Here is a 24,714-nt window from a genome sequence, read left to right on the forward strand (position 1 = left end):
CCATGGGGCAGCTCTACTCTGTCCTATAGGGTCACTATGAGTCGGAATTGACCTGACGACAACGGATTTGGCTTTTTTGGTTTTGGTAGTTCATCTGAGAGGTATCAACAGCATTATAAGTCCCACTAACCGGAAGTTACAATTGAAGCAATTCATCAGATCTGATAAGCTTACACAATTATGAATGTAAAGCACCATAATTTTAAACTAGCTGTAACTCTAGAGGAAACAGGTTCGCTCTATACTCACGTCCACTGGGAAAGGAATCCCTGGTAGGTTATCCATCCTTTTTCATTTGTACAAACTGTGTTGTTCACATCTGGTCCCCAAGGTATGTAAGGGAAAACTTTAAATAAATCTTTAAGCTCATCAGGTGACAAAGCACAGTCTCTATCCTGAAGATACATAAGAAAGGATACATAATGTTTAGATATCTAAGAGAATAATCTCCAAACACAGGAGCCCCCTTGTCTAGTAAAGCTATGCTTCTAAAAACTAATTAGTAAATTAAAACAAATTTTACATTTTATCAGGAAAACCTCTTACATGCATATAAAAAAAACCTATCAGAGTCTTATCATAGATAAGACTTTTACATCTTGAGAAAAGAAAACAATAAAAACAAATAGCAGAAAATACTTTTTGCAGTTTAACTTAAAAGAGTCTGAGCAATTTTTGGCTATGTGACATGAACATTCCATAGCTAAGGAAAGGGAGTTATATCATTTACAGAAAAATGTTTTATCATATAGCATGGAAAATTGCTGCTAAAAGCTTACCAAATCATGCTTGTCAAAGGTGCTCTGGAGAAACAAGTATGCGTGATGATTTAATTCAGTAGTACAATCAGGAGGTATTTTTAGTCTGTGATGAAAAAATTTAAGAGTAAAATAATCAAATATTAAAATTTAATTTAAGAAATGAATATAAAGCTGCATGAAGTCTTTTTGTGGGGTGACAACATGTTATAAAAATATCTTCACTAGAGCCATTTGGACTTCCCAGGGAATGTCTCTGGCATGGTTATGGCAATCTTCGGAAATGTCATAATGATGGCCATTCCCAATGCATGAGGTAATATGCAAAGCTTTCTTAAATATCAGAAGGGCATACTGAAATAAAAATCCATCTCAAATAATACTGATTAAACTGTAATGCATTTATTCTTCCTTTAAACAAATTTTAAGTCATAATTATGGGCTTTATATTAATGCCAGCATTGGTGACGGACTGAAAATTATGTAAAGAGATGTTACCTCTGCCTAATTTGACCTTTTTGACCCACCCTAAATTCAGCAGTAAACATTTATCAAATGCACTGAGCTAGGTACAGGGGACACAAAAACAAGACAAGTTCCCTGCCTCTACGAACTATACAACCAACCATTAAGGAATGAGCTAAGTGCTAAGTATGGATAAGGATGCTAGGAGAGCCCCCACGAAAGGGAAATTTTGACTTGGGGGTGGGAAGGTGTCAACATCTCTGAGAGACACTGTCACCTGAATTGAAGCTTGAGGGATGAGTGGCATTAACTAGGCTGGGGAAGGAGGAAGGAGAAAGCGAAAATAGCATGGACAAAAGCCTGCAGTAGGAAACAACGTATGTTTGGTGTTGGTGTACTATAAATAATTTGGTATTTACTTCTAGAACAGAGAACTTAACTAACTTATTTCTGATCTCTTGACATCAAAACAAGTTTCCTAGCATGTTTTTCTCCTTCCTCAGTAAAATGAATTTAGAAAGATACTTGTACTGTCCAGGAGAAGAGAAAAAAGTTAAGCCATGCTACAAACCATGACTTGGAACTGCCTTGAAGGCAACTAATTTTTTTTTTTATAAATCAGCAGCTTGCAACCAGGGATTATTTTTCCCACGGGGGCATTTGGCCATTTTTAGAGACATTTTTCATTGACAAAGCTGGGGGAGGAGGCGCTATTAGCATCTAGGAGTGCACTAAGCAGCCTCCATAACAAAGAATTATCCAGCCCAAAATGTCAGTAATGCCAAGGCTGAGAAACTCTGCTATTAATCGAAATTATTTCTGAGTAGTTTGAAGCCTACCTGCCTATGTGCTAAATAAAACTTGAAAAATTTGGCAAACAAAATCAATCAGGAAACCGAAGGTACCTACAGGGGGAAGAGATACTCAGGTGTCAGATCCAGGTCATCATCATAGCCAAACCGTCGAAGCACAGTCCAAGTAGTTTCGTGTCTCCCTCTCTGAATAAAAAGTGTGTGTAAAAAAAGGAAACCTGAAATAAAAGCAAATTAGTAAACACAGCTGATGTGAAGTAAAGGTATTCACATGGGAGAAAAGCATACTACACATAATGGCAAGGGCTAGGTTCACGAACATTATCAATGTACACCAGTATCGCATACTGAAGGTGAAGACAAAATAAAGCTCCCAAGTGTCTTGTGATTCAAGCTGATTTCAGAGTTGTTGTTTCACATATACAAAGAGTCCAGCAAGAGCAAGCCCTGGTAACAGGGCAAAAAATACATCTCAAGGAATACACTGACATTCACAAAGTTATGTCACAGAAACAGACTAAATAAATGGTTTTATAGATCTTTACTTTTATTTCTATAATGGAAAACTGTGATTTTCAATTTCATTTCTTATTTCACTGTGGGTCTGTATTTTACAGGAAACATTTTGTACTTGGTAAATCTGACTGGTAGTCAAAATGACTTTCCTAAAAATAACTTCTACTCAAAGGCTGCTTCTGCGTAGGAAGAATTCGAAGGCAAATTTGTTTGTTCCAGGTATCTCTTTCCCTCAGATGGACCTCTGCATGCCTGAGATCCAAGCAATTTCCCTCCGCCTAGTTTATACTGACAGTAAGAATGATTATCCCAACCACTGGCTTTGTCTCTTAAACATCCAAGACAGATTTTAGGCATATTACGAAATGCTAAGGTTTCCTTCAAGTAATGCTACAGGACCTTCACCTTCTGCCAAATTCATACCCACCTTTCAGTGTCAATCCACTGTCAGCCACACCATCACTTATATGCTTTCTGACTACATTCTTGACATCTTCCAGAGCTTGAGGGGCTAATGGAGTATTAAAACAGATTCTCTAGCAAAAACATAAAAATCAATTTAAAAATAAATCATCACTAAAACCACAAATAACATAAAAACAATAATCTTCAAAACAACCACTAAATCAAAGACTTGCAAACAAAAGAAGTAATAAACTGGGATAGCCTCTGCTTTGTGTTAAGTCAAGCACGTCATACTTAGAAGGAAAGAAACTTTCCCTACTCCCTCCCCTCCATCCCGTTTCTAAACATAGGGCTCTTTGTGTAACTATGTTATACAAAACTGAGAAAGCAAAATAATCCAGACTTCAAGTCATCCTTAATACATCCATTGTATCCTGTGAAATGAAACTTATCAAAGAGCCCCCTCAATTCCTAGGCACGAGAGTTCTTTAGGCAAAGGCTTAAACAGCTAGATGTGAAAGAGACACGTTTATTCCCACATCATTGTCTAAGCTGATCTTTTTTTTGTATCTTATATAGCAAAGAGACCCTGGTAGACGAATGACTGAGATAAAAGGTGCCTACCTGAAAGAAGTTGAGTTCAGCATCATTCAAAGTACCATCATTATCTTGATCAGATATTTTAAATATACGAGTAAGGGCTTTTATACAGGCTGGTTTCATCTACGAATCATGGGAAAAAGAAACCAATGTTTTAATTAAAACAGTTTGGACTTTCATATGATTTTGTAAGTAATACTGGGAATGATTTCTCATGGTTTTCACTGCCAAATACGTAACATCAAACACAGTCAAAAATGAACTAGAGCGAAGGCATCTGCTCGTATCCTCAGGTGTTTCTAAGCCAACGTGACGATATCTACTCGCAAGAACATCTGGAGCGGTCAAGCTCTCCCCTCGTGACTCTTCCAATCCTCCACGGATGGGAAAAAGAGAAATGCATGTTTAGGGAAGACTGAGTCTTCTAGTCATGGAGAGAAGCAGCATTTACTTATCTATGTCCTCCTTCAACCCAGAAACAATTTGAGCTGACTCAAAACCACTAAGGGCTTTCCTCTCTAACTTATTTCTGACCATCAACCTTCCGGTAACGGAATGGAACTAATGTTTTTTTTCTGTTCCTTGTGTATATACGTCAAAGTTGGATTATAAAATGTGCTTATTCACAAACAGGTGGCAAAATAGCACTAGTTAGTTAGTGTGAAAGTCTCTACTATGAGCTAAGAATTACTGTAAAAAAAAAACTTGTCTTTTGTGATTCTATAAAACTTTTGTAAGTTATGCTGCTGAAAACATATTCTGACAACCTCTCCAGTTTTTGTTTTAGGATTTATAAAGGGTAGAATATATTTTGATTATTTAAGAAAATAAAGCCCACATGCCTCTAATTTACATAACTGCTATACGATCATCACTGTCAACAATTTTGAGAATAAAACAAAACTTTCAGGAAGATCTTTGAACTTTGTGTGAACTCAGAGGAAGAGACCTTATGAACCCATGTGAATCAGAGAAACAGAGTGGCAAGGTCAGGAAATGTGCACTTATTAACTTCAGTCATATGGCTACTGAGAACAAAATCGTAATGACAGCTTTGATCATGCTACCAAACTCAAATAGAGAAAAGGAATTTTTAAAGAATAGGAGGAAAAACCAAAACCAAACCCGTTGCCATCAAGTCGATTCCGTCTCATAGGGACCCTATAGGACAGTGTAGAACTGCCCCATAGGGTTTCCAAGGAGCACCTGGTGGATTTGAACTGCTGACCTTTTGGTTTATAGGTGTAGCCTTAACCACTATGCCCCCACGGTTTCCAAAGGATAGGAGAGGAAGTAGTTATCTTCCCAAACATATACAAACCCTTTTTTTTAATATTGAATGGACAAAAAGAAAAAATTAAGATACAAAGGGATTAGAAATAAGAAAAAAAGCCAAAAGAAACATTTAGAGTGTACTGGATAGGGCTCTCTTTATAGAAGACTATTAAATGGAATAAAACCTAAAATGTATATAACCATAGGTGGTTTTCTTTTAAAAAGTAATGAATGTTATGATATTACTTCTATAAATGTTATCCTAATATTAGTCAAGATTAAAAAAGATTACATTATATTTTATTTACTGTCCTTTAAAAAATGTTATACAATAATATAAATGTCTCAAAAAGTAACAATAGCTATTATGATGCACAAAATAAAACTTGAAAACAACTTTTTACTTTGTGCAAGTAGTTTTTCCTCATGTCATAAAAAGCTACATTAAAAAAAAAGAAATTTGAAGAAAAATAACAAAGATGTATTTTTCATTAAAGGTTTCATCCAGGCACTAAGGTACTCCAAGCTCAATGTGATATTTAAATACTAACCACCTTAAAAGATAACACCAAAAAATGACTACTTTTAAAAAGTATTAAAAATTTATACCTCAATAAAGCTATAAAATTTATAGTAATAAATAAAAAACATTTTATATGGGAGCCCTGGTAGCACAGTGGTTAACAGGTACAGCTACTAACCAAAAAGTTAGCAGTTCGAATTTACCAGGCACCCCTTGGAAACCGTATGGGGGAGTGCAGTTCTATTGAGTCTTATACAGTTGCTGTGAGTCAGAATATGATTTGATGGCAACGTTTTTTTTTTTTTAAATCTAAACCCTCACACAGTAAACATTATTACACAAAAGTCAGATTTATTATTAGGTAAGTAGGAAGACTTCAGGAGTCTGTCATGGGACACACAAATTAACAGCACTAGAAACATATTTAACAGCTCAGGCTTTAATTTTGAATATGATGTTTTTGATAATTCTACCTTAAATCTGTGTCAAAAGCTTATTATTGTTGAATAAATAAAAGATTCTAATATAAGCTTAGACTTGAAGCTTGTACTCGCGTATAACAAGGTAGTCTCTAAAAGCTGCAGGTTTTACCTATCGGGCAGGTCCACCTGAGAAACAGGTAACAGATGGCAGTAGATGTTTTAATCCTGTGAGACTGGGGCTAAGGAAGGACACAGTGGGGGAATTAGCAGATTAGCAGAACTAATAATAGGTCTGAGAAGAAGAGTGGCAATGACAGGATTAAGAACAAATTGATAGAAGGGATTTAATGTACAGGTGGGCTACGGCTCAGAGGTAAATCCCTATAGTGTGAGATTAAGGCTGTTTCCCAAATTTCCTTGATCATAAAATCTAGCACTTGGCTGAATCAGGACGGAGTCTAAATTTTTAACAAGAACACCAAGGGACCATTACGATAAGGCACATTTAGGAAACACTGGATTAAGAGTAAATTAAAAAGAAGTATTACATTTAAGGAACAGTAAACCAAGAATAAAGAAGAGTAAACCAGAGTCAGATTTCGACTAATTACTTATACCAGGGGTTGGCAAACTTATTCTGTCAAAGGCCAGATAGCAAATATTCTAGGCTTTGAGGGCCAATGGGCAAAATCGAAGAAATTATATAAGTACTTACACAGCAAGAGAGAAATTAAATTTTGCAAGACTTTTACTGAATAAATTCAAAATATAATAACTGAGTATAAATTTTTGTAATACAGACCTATTACTAAGAATGAAATTCTTCTTAAAGACATAATATTTCACTTAGTTAACTGGGGTTCAAAGTTAGTGTTCTCTATCTTGACAACTGATTGCAATTGTTTATCTGTGAATATTGATCTATAATGAAATTTTATGCATTTCATCTTTGAAAATATCTTTCTGCACAGATACTGCTAATACTGATATATATCCACACACGTATGAATTTAATTGACCACATTCATCGTTTGGAAGGCATTTATAGAATTAGATTCTTTTCTTCATGTTTGCCTTTTAGCATGTCATTATCCTGCTGATTAATCAGTTCCAACTGAAGGTTAGGTGAAGTTCCTCAACTACAGTTATATGGATTACGAAATATGGAAATTTCCTTTGCAATTAAATCAAGGTTCAAAAAAATCCTGCTGGAAATGGAACTGTAGTTTGAGCTCAGAAAATATACCTCTGCCAAATAAAAATCCACTTTTTCTTTTCTTGTTTTGACATAATGGGTACGCACTGTTCAAAAAAAAAAAAAATGTCACGGTATGGCGATACACATGGTACTTGAAATATTGCTGAGTTATAACTGTGTTGGTGCAATTTGTAAAACGTGGAGAAGGAGAAGAGATGAGAGTACCACATAATGATCTCTGTCACAACTACTCACCACTGTCTTTGTAGCATAAAAGTGGCCATAAATAATAAAAAAATGAGTATGACTATGTTCCAATAAAACTTTACCTATGAACAATGAAATATGAATTTCACATAATTTTCACATATCACAAAATACTATTCCTTTTGATTTTCTTTCAACTGTTTAAAAATGTTAAATTCGTTCTTAGCTCATGGGATGTACAAAAACAGGGAGCAGGCCAAGCTTGGCCCATGGGTCAAAATTTTTAACAAGCCCCCACTTATACTGTAAACTTTTCCTAGAAAAAAAAAAAAAAATGCAACTTTTTATTTCTTAAAAACTATGACAATAAAAAGACAAATAATCCATTAAAAGATGAGCAAAAGATCCGAATAGAAATTTCTTCAAAGAAGATAGACAAATGGCCAACTAGCCCATGAAAAGATGCTCAATGTTGTTACTTATCAGGAAAATATAAATTAAAACCACAATGAGATACTACTTCACACGCATTAGGATTGCTATAACCAAAAAGACAGATAATAACAAGTGTTGGTGAGGGTGTGTAGAAACTGGAGCCCTCGTCCACTGCTGGTAAGAATATAAAGTCATACAGCCACTGTGGAAAACAGTTTGGCAGCTCCTCAATAAGTTAAACTAAGAGTTACTATAAAATCAAAACCAAACCTGCTGCCGCTGAGTCGTTTCCGACTCACAGTGACCATGTAGGACAGAGTAGAACTGCACCATAAGGTTTCCAGGAAGCGGCTGATAGATTCCAACTGCCAACCTTTTGGTTAGCGGCTGAGTTCTTAACCACTACACCAGAAATTCCACTCCTAGATATACACCCGAGAGAAATGAAAACATATCTCTACACAAAAACTTGTACACAAATGTTCATAGCAGCATTGTTCGTAATACTAAAAAGAGAAAACCACTCAAATGTCCATCAACAGATAAACGGATAAACAAAATGTGGTATACAATGAAATACTGTTTGGCCATAAACAGGAATGAAGCACTGATACATGCTACAAGATGAATCTTAAAAATATCATGCTAAGTGAAAGAAGTCGGGCACAAAAGGCTGCATATGATATGATTCCATTTATAGAAAATGTTCAGAATAGGCAAATCCATAGAGACAGGATTAGTGTTGGCCAGCGGCTGGGGGAGGGGAGGAATGGGGAGTGACTGCTCATGGGTACATTGCAGCTCTGGTTTTAGATATTCTGGACTTAGACAGTGATCATGGTTGCACAACTCTGTGAATATACTAAAAGCCACTGAGCTGCACATTTTAAAGGATGAATTTTATGGTATGCAAATTTTACATCAACAAAAAATTAATTAAAAAAATGACAAATTTTAGATATTTCTATAAGGAATTACTATGCTTCCTAGTTATGAAACAACAGGGAGTATTCCAGTTGTATCAGCATGTTGTGCCCATGTCAAAAAAATACAGAATTTTTTGGTTTCTTTGAGTATTTTTAAGTGTGCGGATTTAGAGTAGCAAAGCAAGTAGCCCATCGGCAGACTGGATTTTTTGTTGTTATTACTGCAAATTCTTCTGTTTTCATCGCATTTGCTGATAGTATGTCATCTGGAATATAATTCTGAGTATTTAATGTAAATATTACCATGTTTTTTGAAAAAAAGTATCTTTAAAATGTAGTACTTTAAAAATCATTAAGTTCAAGTTTTAGCAGTTCCATTTTCACAAAAGCAGTTAAGAGCTTACTAAAAATCATGGCCATACTAGAGTTACTACCTACACACCCCAGCCCCTACAAACCAGCTTGGGGGGTTACCTCCTTCTCCTCTGGGCAGTACAGGGGCCCTGTAGGATGGAGAACAGCTTTCTGGGCATAATAAAAGAGCTCTGATATGTTCTTCAAGTTTTTTGCTGAACACTGAAAAAAGAATTTTTTTTTAATTTTACAATGTGAAATCAATTTTAAGAGTAAAAAAACTTTTTAAACTATCGATATGCAAGGTAACAGTAAGATTCCTTAAAGAAACTGAAAAATGCATTTTTCGTTGTGGATATTACAACATGAACACCGAAAAAGAGCTCAGAGGCTAATTCCAGGTTCTCTGTTTTATTTGTTTTACATAACTTCACAAAGAACAAAAAATTTATTCTATCCCAAATCTTCTCCTTTCCCACCCCAAACCTCAATTTAGTGAGATTTCACCAACAGTAAACTTCCAAGTCAAATGATAAAGCATACCTCCACACAGGTTTCGATTTCTGTGTACTGGTTCATAATAGGAAGGATGGTTTCCATGCTACTATATTCCACCAGATCAGATTTATTTCCAACCAATATCAAAGGCAGCCTGAAACAAACGGGGCACATTGCAATAAGGCAGGCAAAAGATTTTAGACTGATATTTTAGTTTACATCACGACCCATTCTAACTTAAAAAGCCTTTATATAATCTCCCCAAAGTGAACCCTTTACGATCAAGCGAAGCCCCCTAAACAGCATGCTCATTCAACAAATATTTATTGAGTACCTATCATATGCCAGGTACTGTTCTAAGCATTAAGGACACAAGACAGACAAGGTCCCTGCCCATTCTAATCACGAAAAACAGAAAACGAACAAGAGATAAATGAGATAATTTCTAATGCAGTAAGTGCTATGAAGGAAACGACCTGGGGGACATGGGCTAGAAGAAGAGGAGGGGGCTAATTTAGATACGATAATCAGCAGGAAATCTGAGAGGTGGCATTTCAGCCAAGAAGTGAAGGGTGAGATGGAATCTGCCATGTGAAGAGCCAGGGAAGAGCTTGCTGGGCAGAAAGGACAGAATGCACAAAGGCCACAAGCTGAAAAAATATCCTGGTGAGTTCGAAGAGCAGGCAAGTGCCAGAATGACTGAGGAGAACTCAGCAAAGAAACCACCCCCGCCCCCCAAAAAACCCAAACCCATTGCCATCTAGTCAATTTCAACTCAAAGCAACCCTATAAGACAGAACAGAACTGGCTCACAGGGTTTCCAAGGCTGTAGTCTTTACAGAGGCAGACTGCCTTATCTTGCCCCTGAGAAGCAGAGAGTGGGTTCGAATCGCTGAGCTTTTGGTTAGCAGCCGAGCACTTAACTACTGCACTACCAGGACTCCTTGAGCTAAGGAGAAGCGGTATGATATAGGGGTGGAGAGAGGAGCAAAACCCAGATGTGAGGCCTTAGGGGTCATGGTGAGGAATATGAGTTTTATTGCAAGTATAAAATGGGAAGAAACCGAACGATTATAAGCAGGGGCATGACATGATCTGCTTGACACTTTAAAATGCAATGATTTGTTATCTTTCAGAGATACATACTGAAATATTAACAGCATAATATATCTCACTTTGCTTCAAAATGATCCCAATGGGAGGGGCGATAAATGAAAAAGACTGGCTGTGATTTGATAATAGTTAAAGGTAGATGACAGATACACAGGAACTCATCATACTATTCTCCCTACTTTTGTGTATGTTTGTTTGTTTTCAATAATATAAAGCTTTTAAAAATGCAGTAGCTTGGATCAGGGCGGTGACAATGACGGTGGGGAGGAGGTGTTCCGATGTGAGATATATTACAGAAGTAGTACTGAAAGGATTTACTGCAGATTACATACGAAGGGTAAGGGAAAGGCAGAAATCAAGACAAATACATGGGTTTTGGGCTGGAGAAAATGGGTAGATCTCCTGAGACAGAGAAGACTGACATAATTCTGCGGGTGAGAGTGTTTGAGAGGCAGGGAATTAGGGGTTTTGTTTTGGACAAATTCAATCTGAGAGGCCTGTCAGAAGTCCAAGTAAGGCTAGAGGACTAGCCTACAGGAGCATTATCATTTGTGAATCCGGCAAGAGGGCAAGGCGGAAAAGCAAATGATCTTGCTGGAACTCAAAGTTTCAACAGGAGTAATTGCAAGCATTTACAGTTTACCCCCTTGGTAGCACCATTACTCTTAAAAGGACTGACCCACTATGTAACACAAATAAAGATTCCTAACAGAGCCAAGAGGGTCTCCAAAAATGGAGTAGTTTGCAACCAAAAGTGTGCATCAGAATAATTTTTGGAGCTTTAAAAAAAAAACATGTCCAAGCCCTACTCCAAACCTACTGATTCGAAAACTCCAGAGGTAGGACTAGGACATCTATATATTTTTTAAAGTGGCTCAGGTGACAGTGATGGTCCCCCCAATTAGGTATCACTATTACAATGGTCCAAAGAAGTCCTAAGGAAGACTATATAAACATTCAATATACAATTATAAACAAATACAAATACTCAATATACAAAGGCCCAGGGAAGAAGGTATAGCAAAGTATAAGGTCCGTATAATAAAGAAATAGACCACCTTGGAACAAGTCAAGCACAAGAAGAATAAGTATGTTCACGTGGCTCAGGTAGGCTTGTGCACGATTGTGGACCACAGCCATATCCGAGAATGCTCAATTGGATTTTCAAGTGTCAAGTCATTTCCATGTGTACTAAAAGGGCCACCAAACTAGCCACAGCATTTTAGAAAGCTATCCTGGTAAGGCTGTCCTGGAGGAGTCCTGGTGGTGTGGTACAGTAGTGAAGCACTCATGTACTAACCAAGAGGTCAGCGGTTCAAATGCACCAGCAGCTCCACAGGGCAAAGATGTGGTAGTCTGCTCCCATAAAGATTTACAGCCTTAGAAATCCTCCGGGGCAGTTCTACTCTGTCCTCCAGGGTTGCTATGAGTTGGAATCAACTCGACAGCAATGGTTTATTTTGGTAAAATAAAAAATTTTTAATTCCATAGTCCAAGCCAGTGCTTAATAGATCCTGGCAAAACTGGCCTTCTCTGAAGAATGCCTCCTAGAAACAGCGCAAACCATCAGCAAGAAAAGCAAGTATTAGTAGCATATGGGTATTGGATCCTCCAAGGCAACCCTGTCTAATACAACCTCCTGTGATGATGGAAATGTTCTTTATCTGCATTGCTCATTACTGTAACTACCGGCTACATGTGGCTACTGAGCACTTGAAATGTTGCTAAATATGCCAAAGAACTGAATTTTTAAGTTATATTGCCACAACTGACTAAAGTCTACTACACTGGACACTGTAGCTCTAGAGGGTAACTCTCTTTTCCATCTTGTTAATAAGTCACTACGAAGTTTAACACCATGACAAAGAGGGGCCCTGCTGTGTCAGAGCTACAAGACACAGCATATCTACGAGCATCTAAGTCACAAAGTGTCCCTCCATGAATACCTGCAACAAAAGGTCAATGACCACATTCATCTGTTTAGAACCAGATCTTTCGAGTTCCAAGGCATTAAAACGCCCAACTAAGAAATTAAGAAAAGGACCAGTATGTACAGACATAGATATTATGTCTGCTTTTCCTAACACTTAAAAGACTCAAATGTTCCATAAATAACTTATGATCTATTAAATAATACAGAAAAACGTTTCCATTTTGACTTAAGACTTAAAATGTTTATACCTAGAAGTATCATTCTGCCCAGATAAAATACACAACGTGTATTCTCTTGCTTTTTCCGTATCACTCATGTATCCTCCAGGGAAATCTCCCTGAATGAATTCTTAAATGAAGATCTCTAGAATTTTAGAGCATTCATAAGGTGTTTACATATGAATTATTTCATTTGATTCTCAAAATAATGACATAGAGCCAAGACAGGTTTTAGCCTCATTTTCTCTTAATAAATGAGGAAACTAAGGCTCAATGAAGTCAAAGCCCTAGAGCTCCTAGGTGGCCAAGCCAGATTTCAAAGATCATTCATTTGCCTGAGTCCTAAGCTTTTAAATACATGACGCTGTGAGCATTCAATGACAAGAATATCATTCCCAGCAGAGGAGCATCTCAAGACAGAAGTCACACACAATATAGGAGGAAGGTGCATTCTAGAGCTGAGACTTTTCAAGCAGCAATTTTAGGGAGCAAAATGTAAAAATCATTCTCAAAATATTTGATGTTGGAAATTGTAAAACACTGTAGTGCCAGAGCTCTGTTTCTTGCTTTGCTCTCAAATACATCTGCCGCCTCAAATGATTCAGCAAAAAAAGTGTGTGTGTGTATGCAAACAGATAAAGCAAATAGGACAAAATGTTAACAACTGGTGAGGTTAAGTGCAGGGTTTACAGTGTTCATTGTACTATTTCCTCCATCTTTTCTGTCAGTTTGAAATTTTTCAATGTATGTTGTTTGAGGGAAAAAAAAAAATACCTGCTGTCTTTGTCCGTTCTTTCATTGATGAGAGGAATCCATCGACTTGTTACCTAAAATGAAAATTTACAAGAGCTAAGACATGATGAGAACCTTTTTTGAAAAATATCCTGCCCTTGGACCCCTAAAGTTCTAAACCAAAGATCAATCCTGAAACTGAAATTTAGCTAAATACGGTGCAAGAAATGAATACATTCATACCTTATCAATAGAATGCTTGTTGTTAACAGCATAAACTATGCAGATGACATTAGCCTAGGAAAAAATGAACAAATCAATGGTACTTTTAAATAATAAAAATGTAAGCAGTAGCATTTAATTACCAACTAGTTAATATATTTGGGCCAAAGGAAAAATGAAGAGCAAAACTTGAAACAGAAAGAAAACTTAGCTTGACTCTGAGAAGAAAAATTTCCTAAAGATTTACAGCAAAAGTACATACCCAAAGGCAGTGACAACAACAAAGAATCGAAAAAGCCTTCTTGGTACGTGAGAGAATAAAAATGGCAGACCCATAGGATCATTGTTGTTTTCCCACCAAAAAACCTACAGCTACTAAAAAAAACTAAAATTCACCTGTGATATTTCTTGATGAAGCTGTTCATCACTCTGTTCTGCTTCTACAAATGACAAAAAAAAAAAATGTATTTTCAGGGGGAAAACAGTTAACATTTCTTATTTTAAACACTTTCATTATAAACTACTGGCCAAACTAAAATCTATACAGCATTCACCTAACATCCCTCAAAATGATAAGGCGCAGGTGGCAAACACAAGGGCAAGCCAGGGAAGAGAAGAAGCTGAACTATGACAGGCAAGCTGGCTGGCACCAAAAGACAAGTCTACAAGAGGATAACTAAGGCAGGGAAGAGCAGAAGCGTTTGTGCGATAAATCTACACTGGTATCCGATTCAGAGTTGAGAAGGGCCAGGCAGAAGAGATCAGGGACTCAAACTAGAAAGCAGGGTGCTAGAGTCAGAAGTCCAGACAGTCTGTACGTACAGGGCCAAAAGGTCAGGTGAGAATCTGAGCAATACAAACTTAAGATCTAGATAGCGGTATGAGTAATGATAACCAGGTCCCGGGAGCAAAACTGGAGCATGATAATGAAGAGTCGAGAACGGTCTTTCTAGTTCTAGCACCTATCTCTGCTTAGAACTGGTCTCAATGGATGGATGTGCCTATTTACCCACAGTTGAGGAGAATATGCAAGATACTGCTAGAATGAGGAAGCAAAGAAATGAAGAGCAAAGCAATTACTGACATATTAACTTATGAATTTAGACCACTTTGGGTAAAATACGTTTCCCAAAAAAGGCCTGTCATTTCTGACATAAAAACTAACTTCATAAATTAGTTCTATGGCATTTTATATGATGCTAAGTAATTGACCATATTTTTAATCTTTCCATATGCTGAGTTATCAATCTAATACTGAGTTTAAATCTAATACTGAAGTGTATCTCATTATGTGGCTACAGGTATTGAATAGAAATAATTCTGTAAATGATGTTAGCTATGAGACTGATTGTAGCAGAAGGCATCAAACACTCAACTTCTGGTACCAAAAGAAAAACCAGACCCGTTACCGTCGAGTCAATTCCAACTCATAGTGACCCTATAGGACAGAGCAGAATTGCCCCCATAGATTTCCAAGGAGCAGCTGGTGGATTCGAACTGCCAACCTTTTGGTTAGCAGCCATAGTCGCTGTAGCTCTTAACCACTGTACCACCAGGGCTCCAACTTCTAGTACAGTGCTATTCAATAGAAATATAATGTGAGCCACATATGTCATTTAAAGTTTTTTAAAAGTCACCTTAAAAACGTAAAAAGAAACAGGTAAAATTTTCACTGAACCCAAAATACCAAAAATATTATAATTTCAACATGTACTCAATATAAAATTGAGATATTTTACTTTTTTTTTTTGTTTATGCTAAGTCTTCCGGTTGCATTTTACACTTATAGCACATCTCAATTCAGATTAGCCACATATCAAGTATTCAATAGTCACATGTAGTAGAAAGTACAGCTCTAGTATTTCTTGTTTAGAATATATGGAATACCAGCTTAGGAAAACAAAATATTACCAATGTATTCAGACCCACGTTGTTTAAAAGAGGAATGCCAGGACAAAGCAAAACAGTTGGAGAAGTAGAGAATTTTTGAATTATAAAAAGTAATACAGATGTGTTTCTAATATTATATAGTGCTAAGCAAACTGATAACTGCTTTAACTATTATTTTATATGGGACACAGGCTGACAAAGAACAAATTTAGAACTCAATAAATTCACAAATCCGGAACTCTTTCTAAATAATAACACTGTGCCTGATAACAAACTTGATTTACAAACTTATCTTTGTAAACATACCAATTTAAAAAGAATAATGACTAATCTATGAGCCCTGGTGGTACGATGGTTAAAGAGCTTAGCTGCTAACCAAAAGGTGCGTGGTTCAAACGCACTTGTGGCCCTGAGGGAGAAAAGACCTGGTGATCTGTTCCCGTAAAGATTAAAGCCTGGAAACCCTATACGGTAGAGTTCTACTCTGTCACATGGGGTTGCTAAGAACATAAATCGCCTCTATGGCAACGGCAACGGGATGAGTCAGAATGGATACCAAGGCATACAACAGCAAGGACTTATTTACTACTTGTCATTTACCATTCCTCCTTCTTAATTATTATGGGACTCAACTTAGTAATTTGGGGACAGAGAACTGCCAGACGGAGGCTGTGGGTGGGGCGGGGGAGTGGCCAGGAGACATAAATGAGACAAGAATAGTAAATAATCATTTACTGCTGAAAAGGGTCACCTCTCTGAACATTTTTTAAAGCTCAGTACCTTTATTGAGGACTATTAAATTAACTCCAGTTTCAACTACAAGAGCAAATTCATTACCTGAGTAATCTACGATGTGTGTGGGTACTCTCTCAGGTGTAACATCAGCTGGAATGGTGATTTCCTCTGCCCGGGGAGGAACCTTAGTTTGCAAACAAATATACGAAAGGAAAATGCTTTGGATGTTATCACACTTATTAACAGATAATATTTCACCCATGCCTATACTTACAGTATTGGCTGTACTTTTAAGTGCTTATTTTTATGCTTTACCACAGATGCAAATATGCATTAAAACTGTATGATAAAAACGTCTTTTAAAAAAAATACACACACATGGCATACTAAGGATACTTCAGATCCAACACAGCCTAAAACAATACTTGAATTAGTTTGTGGTTTCAAACATTAAATTCTGAAGGCTCAAGACAACTTAAAGATGCATTGTAAATGGGGAGCTATGTTAATTCAAGAAAATCCCCAAAGGAATGAACAAGTTATTAAAATTCGTTTCTTCTAGAAGATATTTGGCTACATAAACCTTATGCTTAATGATTTTAATTTTTTAGAAAGACTGTATGATTTTTCCATCAATTAGAAACCCCTTATCCACACCCAGAAGGACTATGGTAAAACAACTCTAAACTAAGTTAAACTATCACAAAAAAAACTTTTAAGTGTCATACTTAGAATGATTATAAATTAATGTTACTGGTTCCCGAAACCATACATAAAAACACACTTTATTTCTTAAATTAAGTAATTACTTCATCATCCTACTTAAGAGGAAAAAAAGCAAGAGAAAGAATAAGTGGTTATATAGTAGTTGTAAACGTTGAGAACACTAACACATGATACATCAAATCCCTGCCTGAACAATAAAATTACACAGATATTCCCATCTAAGAGTAAAGAAAGGGTAAATGCAAGCTGTGGCCCTAACAATGCCTACTGTGTGAATAAACGGAAGTAACAGAAATGATTTTCATCCCATTTGCATCGATTCCACTCCCCCAAACAACATCCTAACTTAACATAAGGCCTTAGCTAGCAGTCCCTGTCCGGGAACTTCCAAAAACATAAATGCACATACTGCCAACAATAATAGAGCCATCTTAACTTTTGGTGGCACTTTACTTACTTTACAAGCTCATCTCATTTGAAATCCATAACAATCCTTTGAAATAGGCAAAGCTGAAGTGAATTAGCTTCTTCATTTGTAAAATGAGGCAGGTAGATAATACTAACGGTTTTCAAAAACACTTATCAGAATTCTAGTGGTTCTGAGGAAATGCCTCAGAGATCTAGGGAGTGTCAGGTGGTTGGTAAGTGGGGATCCAGATCTTTCACTCTAATTTCAACTAAGGGAACATTCATCTCTTTTATATATTGGGTTTATGAGTAATTTTTTGATTTTTAAGAAAGGGCCGCACAGCTTACATGATCTCTAAGATCTTGTTTAGCTTCCATTTTACAGATAGACAACTAAGGCACAGAGACGATAAATGCATAGAAAATGCATAGGACTTAGTTGAACTCCAGGAGCCCTGGTGGTTCAGTGGTTAAGCACTCAAGTTACTAACTAAAAGGTTGGTGGTTCGAACCCACCAGTCATTAAGTGGGAGAAATGTAAAGATTACAGCCTTGACAACGCTATGTAGCAGTTCGATCCTGTCCTGTAGGGTCACTATGAGTCGGAATCAACTTGCCAACAACGGGTTTAGCAGGGACAGATTAACCAGTAAGCACAGCATGCACCGGCTTACAATAAGCCAAGGTATACACGGGCTTAAAACTGTATTTCCTTGCTAATCCGTGGCGAGCAATTTCACACGGGTTTCACTACATCTTTGATGTGGTGGGTGACAGGTGAAGCTGTGCACTGCAGACTGGTGGGAAGGCACAACCGGGCCCATGCAGCCCTGGGGTTTAGTTTAACTGAAATTTAATTTAGTTATTCCTCCTACGCTGTATTTCAGAGACGTCATGTATCAATATCAGTTTTTCAAAAAGTCACAACTGTCAGAAAGGAAACACAAAAAGGGAGGAATTTATTTCATTTTAATTCAATTTTTATAAAATTTTAAATATGGGAAAGAAATCAAATATTTACCTCTTCTGGGAATTCTTCACTGACCAGAGACATAATCAGTGATGTCTTCCCAACTCTAGCTGTGAAAAGAAAAATCACTACTTTAACATAAAGTGTTTAGGTTCTACATTAGCCCCAAATCAGCAACCATACAGGAAAGTCTGTTACTTGTTAGCTAAAATCGGAAGTACCCAAATTACCAAGATTTAGTACAATACTTATAAACATCTTGTTTGTTTCCTTAGAAAAGTGATGCATACTTATTGTTTTTTTTTAAAAAAAACCCAAAATATATAATACATAATGTAAAAAGTAAAAATCTCCCATAATATCCTCCATTAACAGGATATTTTTACTTACTTGCGCACACACGCACACACACCCCAGTGGCGTAGTGGCTAAGTGCACCAGGCACTCCTTGTTCTTAGAAACTCTATGGGGCAGTTCTACTCTGTCCTATAGGGTGGCTATGAGTCAGAATCGACTCAAAGGCAACAGGCTTGGTTTTATGTATATAAACACACACACACACACATACACACGTATACCATTCCAGATTTCTTCTACACTTACAGTAATGTATCATAATAATTTACCACGATGAAATAATAGTACTTATAGCTTTCCTTTATCACTTTATTATGTATTAGGGCAGTATTCCATGTCACTATATAAAACCCCCCTCTATTTTTTGACAGTTGTATAATCTATTACATGCAGTATCATGATTTATTTATGTAATCCCCCAATGGTGAACATCTGGATTGTTTTCAAGTTCTCACTTTTCAAAATAATGCTGCAATGAGTAGCATTATTTGTGATATTTTCCACAGGTTAAATTCCAAGAAGTGGAACTCAAGTTAGCATGCGTGATCTTTTTTGTGTTTAATAGATCTTGTTAAATTACCTCCAAAATAGAATTAACCAATTTAGATCCTCACCAACAGAATATTAGAGTACCTATTTCTCTACATGCTTACATTCTTCCTTTTTACACAATATCATATTTAAAGGCTTAGGAACAAGGAAAAGGAGTCCCTGAGTGATGCAAACGGTTAACCCATAATGTACACATCTGCTATCTAAAAGGCTGGAGGTTGGAGTCCACCCAGAAGAACCCTGGAAGAAAGGTCTAGCAATCAGCCCCTGAAGATTCTGTGGAGCAAATTCTATGGAGCACAGTTCTACTCTGACACACATGGGGTTCCGATGAAGTGGAATGTGCTTAACAGCAACTGGTAACAAGGAAAAAGCAAAGACAGTTTCCTGTTGCAATTTTTATTCTAGTCATTTTTTTAATACACAAACTTTAAAATCTTAGTTCTCATTCTGAAATTTGACTCCTATTCCCATCGCCTCCTAATCATACAGTTACTATTGTTAGACATTCAACTGCTTATCAACTAAACCCTTTTGTGAGTCTAGAGGAAAACCGTCCGCCTGCCTACTAATCTCTGCTATTATAGAAAATCACAGTTTCCAAAAGTACAATCTAAATATAAAAGAAACTGGGAAAATTTTAAAGTTAAGAAAAGCCACATTCCCTTTTTAAATGACAAACAGAAAGGGTGAACTAAAAACCCAAGAAAAGTCTCTGGAAAAGAGTGAATAACTGGAACAAAGGAAGGACAGTACTGATCAAAACAACTTAGAGTGTGTGCTGTGAACAACTGAGTACTGCTGATGGAGGGATGGATTAGATGGTCTGACAGGTGTCTTCCAGCTCTGATTTCTACACATCCTTTAAATTGGCTTGTGTGAGGAGGCTTGAACCTTTTTCAAATGGCTCACACCAAGGTAACATTTCAATGAGTTCTGACCATGTCAGTGAATCAAAAGCCATCAGCAAAGAACTGCTAGGATCTAGTGGACAAAGTCCACTTAATCATCTCCCCCTCCAAAAAAAATTTCAGATGAGGAGTCTGGAGTTGAGAGAGAGTGATTTTCTTAAGATCTCACTAAAAAATAAGTTGCACACCTAAGTGAGTAACCCATCTCCTGATGGCCAATCCAGTGTTCTTTCCCTTCTCATGCCACACTTCTAAATACTGTAAAAACTACTTGATAATACGGCAAGAGAATGGTGACCCCCAAAGTCGGCAAGCAGCACAGATACAAATACTACATGAGTTAATTAAAATATTCACTGATTCGCTGGTGACTAATTCAGCTCTGCCTCACTTAGGCTTTTTTTTTTTTCTTTTTAACTTATTTTGAGAAAACTTCGGACTTAAAGAAAAACTGCAAAATAGTACCAACAATCCATGTCTATTCTTTGTCCAAATCCCCCAAGTGTTCACATTCTACCATCTGCATTATCACTGTCTCATCATTACCTATTAGTCTGCCTGTCTCTCTATACCTGTTCGATTTTTTTTCTAAACCATCTGAGAGTGTGTTGCAGACACGATCTCCCTTTACCCCTAAATACTTAGTGTGTATTTCCTAAAAACAAGATCATGCTCTTACACAACCACAATACAGTGCCAAGGTCAGGGAAGTAATACCAATACTATTATCTAATCTACAGACCTTACTCACATACATTTCACTATTTGCCCCACTATGATCTTTCACAGAAAAAAAAAAATTCCCTCTAGTCTAGGATCCAATTCAGGACCAAATGCTGCATTTGGTGGTCATGGCTCTTCAATCTCCTTTAACCTGGAGGACTTCCTCCATCTTTTTTGTCCTCCATGATTGTAACATTTTTGAAGAGTATAAACCATTTAATTTGTAGACTATCTCTCAAGGGGGTCGTGTGACGTTTTCTCATGGTTAATGCCACATCTTGTATTTTTGGCAGGAATACCACCAGAAGTGATATTGTGTCCTTACTGCAGTATAGCAATGGCAGATGATGTAAACCAGCCCCATTCATTACTGGCGATGTTAGCTTTGATAGCTTGGATGAGGTGGTGTGCCAGGTTTCTCCGTGGTAAAGTTATTATTTTTTCCTTTGTAATTATTTTGTAGGGAGATACTCTAAGACTATAAATAGTCTACCAGTGCCTACTTGGAGCCCTGGTGGCGCAGTGGTTAACAGCTACGGCTGCTAACCAAAGGGCTGGCAGTTCAAATCCACCAGCCGCTCCTTGGAAGCCCTACAAGGCAGAGTTCTACTCTGTCCTATCAGGTCGCTGTGAGTCATAACTGACTCGACGGCAGCGGGGATGGGGATGAGTGCCTACTAGTGTCAGCACCTGCACTGATGATTCTTGCCTGAAACAAGTATTGCTGTGGAAGTCACCAGATGGCAATTTTCTACCTCTATCAATCCTCCTACATTTGGTTACTGTCGTGTAAGGAAAAAATTACCCTTCTAAAATAGGTAGATCAGATATCAGCGTGTGTGTGTGTGTCTCTAAGTATGAATGCATAGATTCCTATATTATTCTATGGGTTATAATCTGTTACTGTCATTATTTGGATGTTAAAATTGTTTAATTTTATTTTTTAAAATTACATTTAGGCCAGTATAGACTTGATTTGTAAACTTTCACTTAAAGCACAATAAAAATTATTAAAAAAAAATTACATTTATGCCAGTATAAACCAGCATGTGCAATCAGATCTCATTTTATAAATAAATATGTATGTGCATAAAAAAAACCCAGAAGGATATATATACCAGCTGTGGTTATCTCTGAAGTAAAGATAATTGTAATTTTCTTTTTTGCGCTTTCCTGTATTTTTCTAAATTTTCTACAATAAACATTTATAATTTTTGCTACCAGAAAAGGTCCATAAGTGCTACTGAAAAAGTGATTTTTTGCTAGTAAAAATTGGCATGTTCTAAATTTGCAGAAGGCAAGTGAAATGCACATATATGTCGACAGGTTACCATATTTTTATGCAAATAATGTCTGTCTTCTACGTGTGTTTGCCAACCGTGCCCTCCCCCCGCAAGGTATTTTCCTAAGTGCTGCTATGCCAATTTTTTTTACGTTATTGTAAAAAAAAAATTAGCATAGCGCACTTACAGAAAATACCTCGTCAGAGGAGGGTGTGGTTGGCAAACAAACATAGAAGATGGGCATTATTTGCATAAAAATATGGTAAATGTATTCTTTCCTCCTTCAACAAAAACTTCTTGAGCACTTCTACATGCCAAGCACTCTTCCAGGTGCTGGGGACACCACAGGGATCAAGGCCATCAGGTCTTCCCCACCCTTACCGAGTACATTCCAACGGAATTTTGAAGTTATCACCAATAACTTCCCATCAGGATAAAAAGCAAAAGTTCAAAACCCGTAGCCATTTTAGATTCACCTCTCCTTCATACTTAGCATTCAAGTTCTGTCAAAATTCCCTTCAAAATTTTTAATATTCTTTCCTCTCTGTTTCCTCTTTCCCTAATTATGGCACTTTTATTGCTTCACTTTCCAGTTTCCAACTTTCTGCTTTACTCTCCAGATTCTCCCCTCTTTGATCTACCAAGAACTAAACAAAACGCCAGTCTATCTTTCTTATGTACTATTTTCATTTTCTGACTCACCCAATCAAAAGCCTCTTTGACTCCCAATGACCTACCACATCAAGTTGAAACTGTTCTACCGGCCTTCAGAGGCCATACATAATTTAGTCCCAGCTCGCCTATCTAATCTCATTTCCCACTATTCCCCCAATTTGCTCAAATGAGGTCATTCTGCTCTGTGTAAGCACAAATAAGCCATGGTGAATCCTACCACCCTCACACTGTTCTCATCTAAAATATCCTTTCCTCTCTCCCCTCCACTTTTCTAAACTTTAACCATCTCCCAAGGACAGCTCAAATTCTACCTTATTCCTAAAGACATCCCAGGGCTACTATAGCTCTCAAGTACTTCCCTTCCTCCTTTGAGCTATTCTGTGCAATATAACTTATATTAAATTGTTATCAGTATATGGTAGATATTAAAATACTTAACATGTATGAGTCTACATAAACACAATAATCAAATTTTCTCATTAAAAAAATTTTTTTTTTCTCATTTTATATAAATGGGGTGAAGGACCTCTAGGACATCAACCAGACTAAACTATATGACTTGATTCACCTTGCCCAAGCACAATACTATTGCTGCTATTGCTACAGCCTCAGCACTGCCACTTGGGTAATTAGTCCCACCTCATGGTGCTTCTGGAACTCTGGAGGGCTGGTGCATAGTGATTGCTGAGGCAATCAAACTAAAAAAAAAAAGAAATTCTAAAATTACTTTGTTCAATTTGCTTTTACTCAAAAATAATGTTGAAATTTCAAATAATATTAAAGGAGGGCATGAGAGTTTTGTATTTATCAAAGGAGTTCTAGCTCAAAAAATGAAGAAACACTATAAGAGACCTTCTATCTAAGAGTTTGAGTTCCATTCAGACATACCTGTCCCCCTGCCTGGCCCAAACTAAGAACAACTCTAGAAGAACATACAGAGAGTATCACTTTATGCTTCTACACAACCATCTTTTTTTGTGCAGACCCCTACTATCAGTTCATTTGATAAGTATTTACCTGAATATCTTCTAAGTACAAAGTTTTAGATACTGTGTGGAGATAATATGGGAACTGTATTAAACAAAATAGATGAAACTGCCATAAAAGAAGTATGATCAAGTGCTATGTTCAATCACTCTATTTATAAAAGGAGACAAGAGGGGAGAGAGAAACAGATGGAAAAGTACCTTTTTCTCCCAGAAGTTTCTAAACATATCAAGAATCAAAAAACTCAAAAAAATTTTTTTAATCTGGTCTCTGAGAGGAAAAAATGAATAATCAGTAATCCAGTTAAGACATGCACGTTGAATGCAGCATTGTGCCCGTAATACTGAGGCAACATTATAACCTATCACCACTGAGATCATGGACTTCCTAGGCCTCCCTGATGAAAACCTGACATTTCCTAGCAGTACCTGAGCATCTCCAGAAAGACTAGTTCAAGAACGTGTATTTTGCTATTCCCTACAGGAAGCTCCATGAGGGCTGAGGACATGTCTTTCTTGCTCACTGCTAAATCCCCAGCTCACAGGCACTTAGTAAATTTATTAGCTTAGTGGTTAACGGCGCAGATGTGAAATTCAGGGAAGTGGTTATTTTTGAGGGAAAGAGAGGGCAATGCAGTAGGAGGGGGCTCCAACAGGTCGATAATGTTTATTTTTTAAGCTGGGTGGTGGGTGTTGTAATATTCTTTATACCTTTTATATAAATATTTTACCAAAAAAGAAAAATACACACATATACGAATCTATATAGGCTTTGGAACCAGCCAGAACAGGGTTGAAATCTTAGTTCCAGCACTTCCTAGCTGTTTTCTTGAGCAAGTCATCAAGCCTCAGTTTGTTCAGCTATAAAATACAGTCTGAATAGCCT

General features: G+C 37.0%; 1 protein-coding gene across 3 annotated transcripts in view; it reads right to left on the reverse strand.

Annotated features, from left to right (window-relative positions):
- The window catches only part of RHOT1 (ras homolog family member T1), a 59,507-nt gene that overhangs the window by 24,364 nt on the left and 10,429 nt on the right, over positions 1-24,714 (reverse strand). For all 3 annotated transcript variants that reach the window (XM_010594216.3, XM_023553463.2, XM_010594217.3), the window contains exons 2-13: positions 18,393-18,451; positions 16,340-16,421; positions 14,009-14,052; positions 13,634-13,687; positions 13,433-13,485; positions 9,440-9,548; positions 9,017-9,118; positions 3,581-3,679; positions 2,979-3,087; positions 2,133-2,253; positions 780-864; positions 250-395 (exon numbers count right to left, since the gene is read on the reverse strand). In XM_010594216.3, coding sequence (XP_010592518.2) covers positions 250-395; positions 780-864; positions 2,133-2,253; positions 2,979-3,087; positions 3,581-3,679; positions 9,017-9,118; positions 9,440-9,548; positions 13,433-13,485; positions 13,634-13,687; positions 14,009-14,052; positions 16,340-16,421; positions 18,393-18,451 — 1,063 coding nt within the window. The remainder of the gene's footprint in view (positions 1-249; positions 396-779; positions 865-2,132; positions 2,254-2,978; positions 3,088-3,580; positions 3,680-9,016; positions 9,119-9,439; positions 9,549-13,432; positions 13,486-13,633; positions 13,688-14,008; positions 14,053-16,339; positions 16,422-18,392; positions 18,452-24,714) is intronic.

This window comes from Loxodonta africana, chromosome 18, assembly GCF_030014295.1.
Source record: "Loxodonta africana isolate mLoxAfr1 chromosome 18, mLoxAfr1.hap2, whole genome shotgun sequence".
NCBI classification, from domain to species: domain Eukaryota; kingdom Metazoa; phylum Chordata; class Mammalia; order Proboscidea; family Elephantidae; genus Loxodonta; species Loxodonta africana.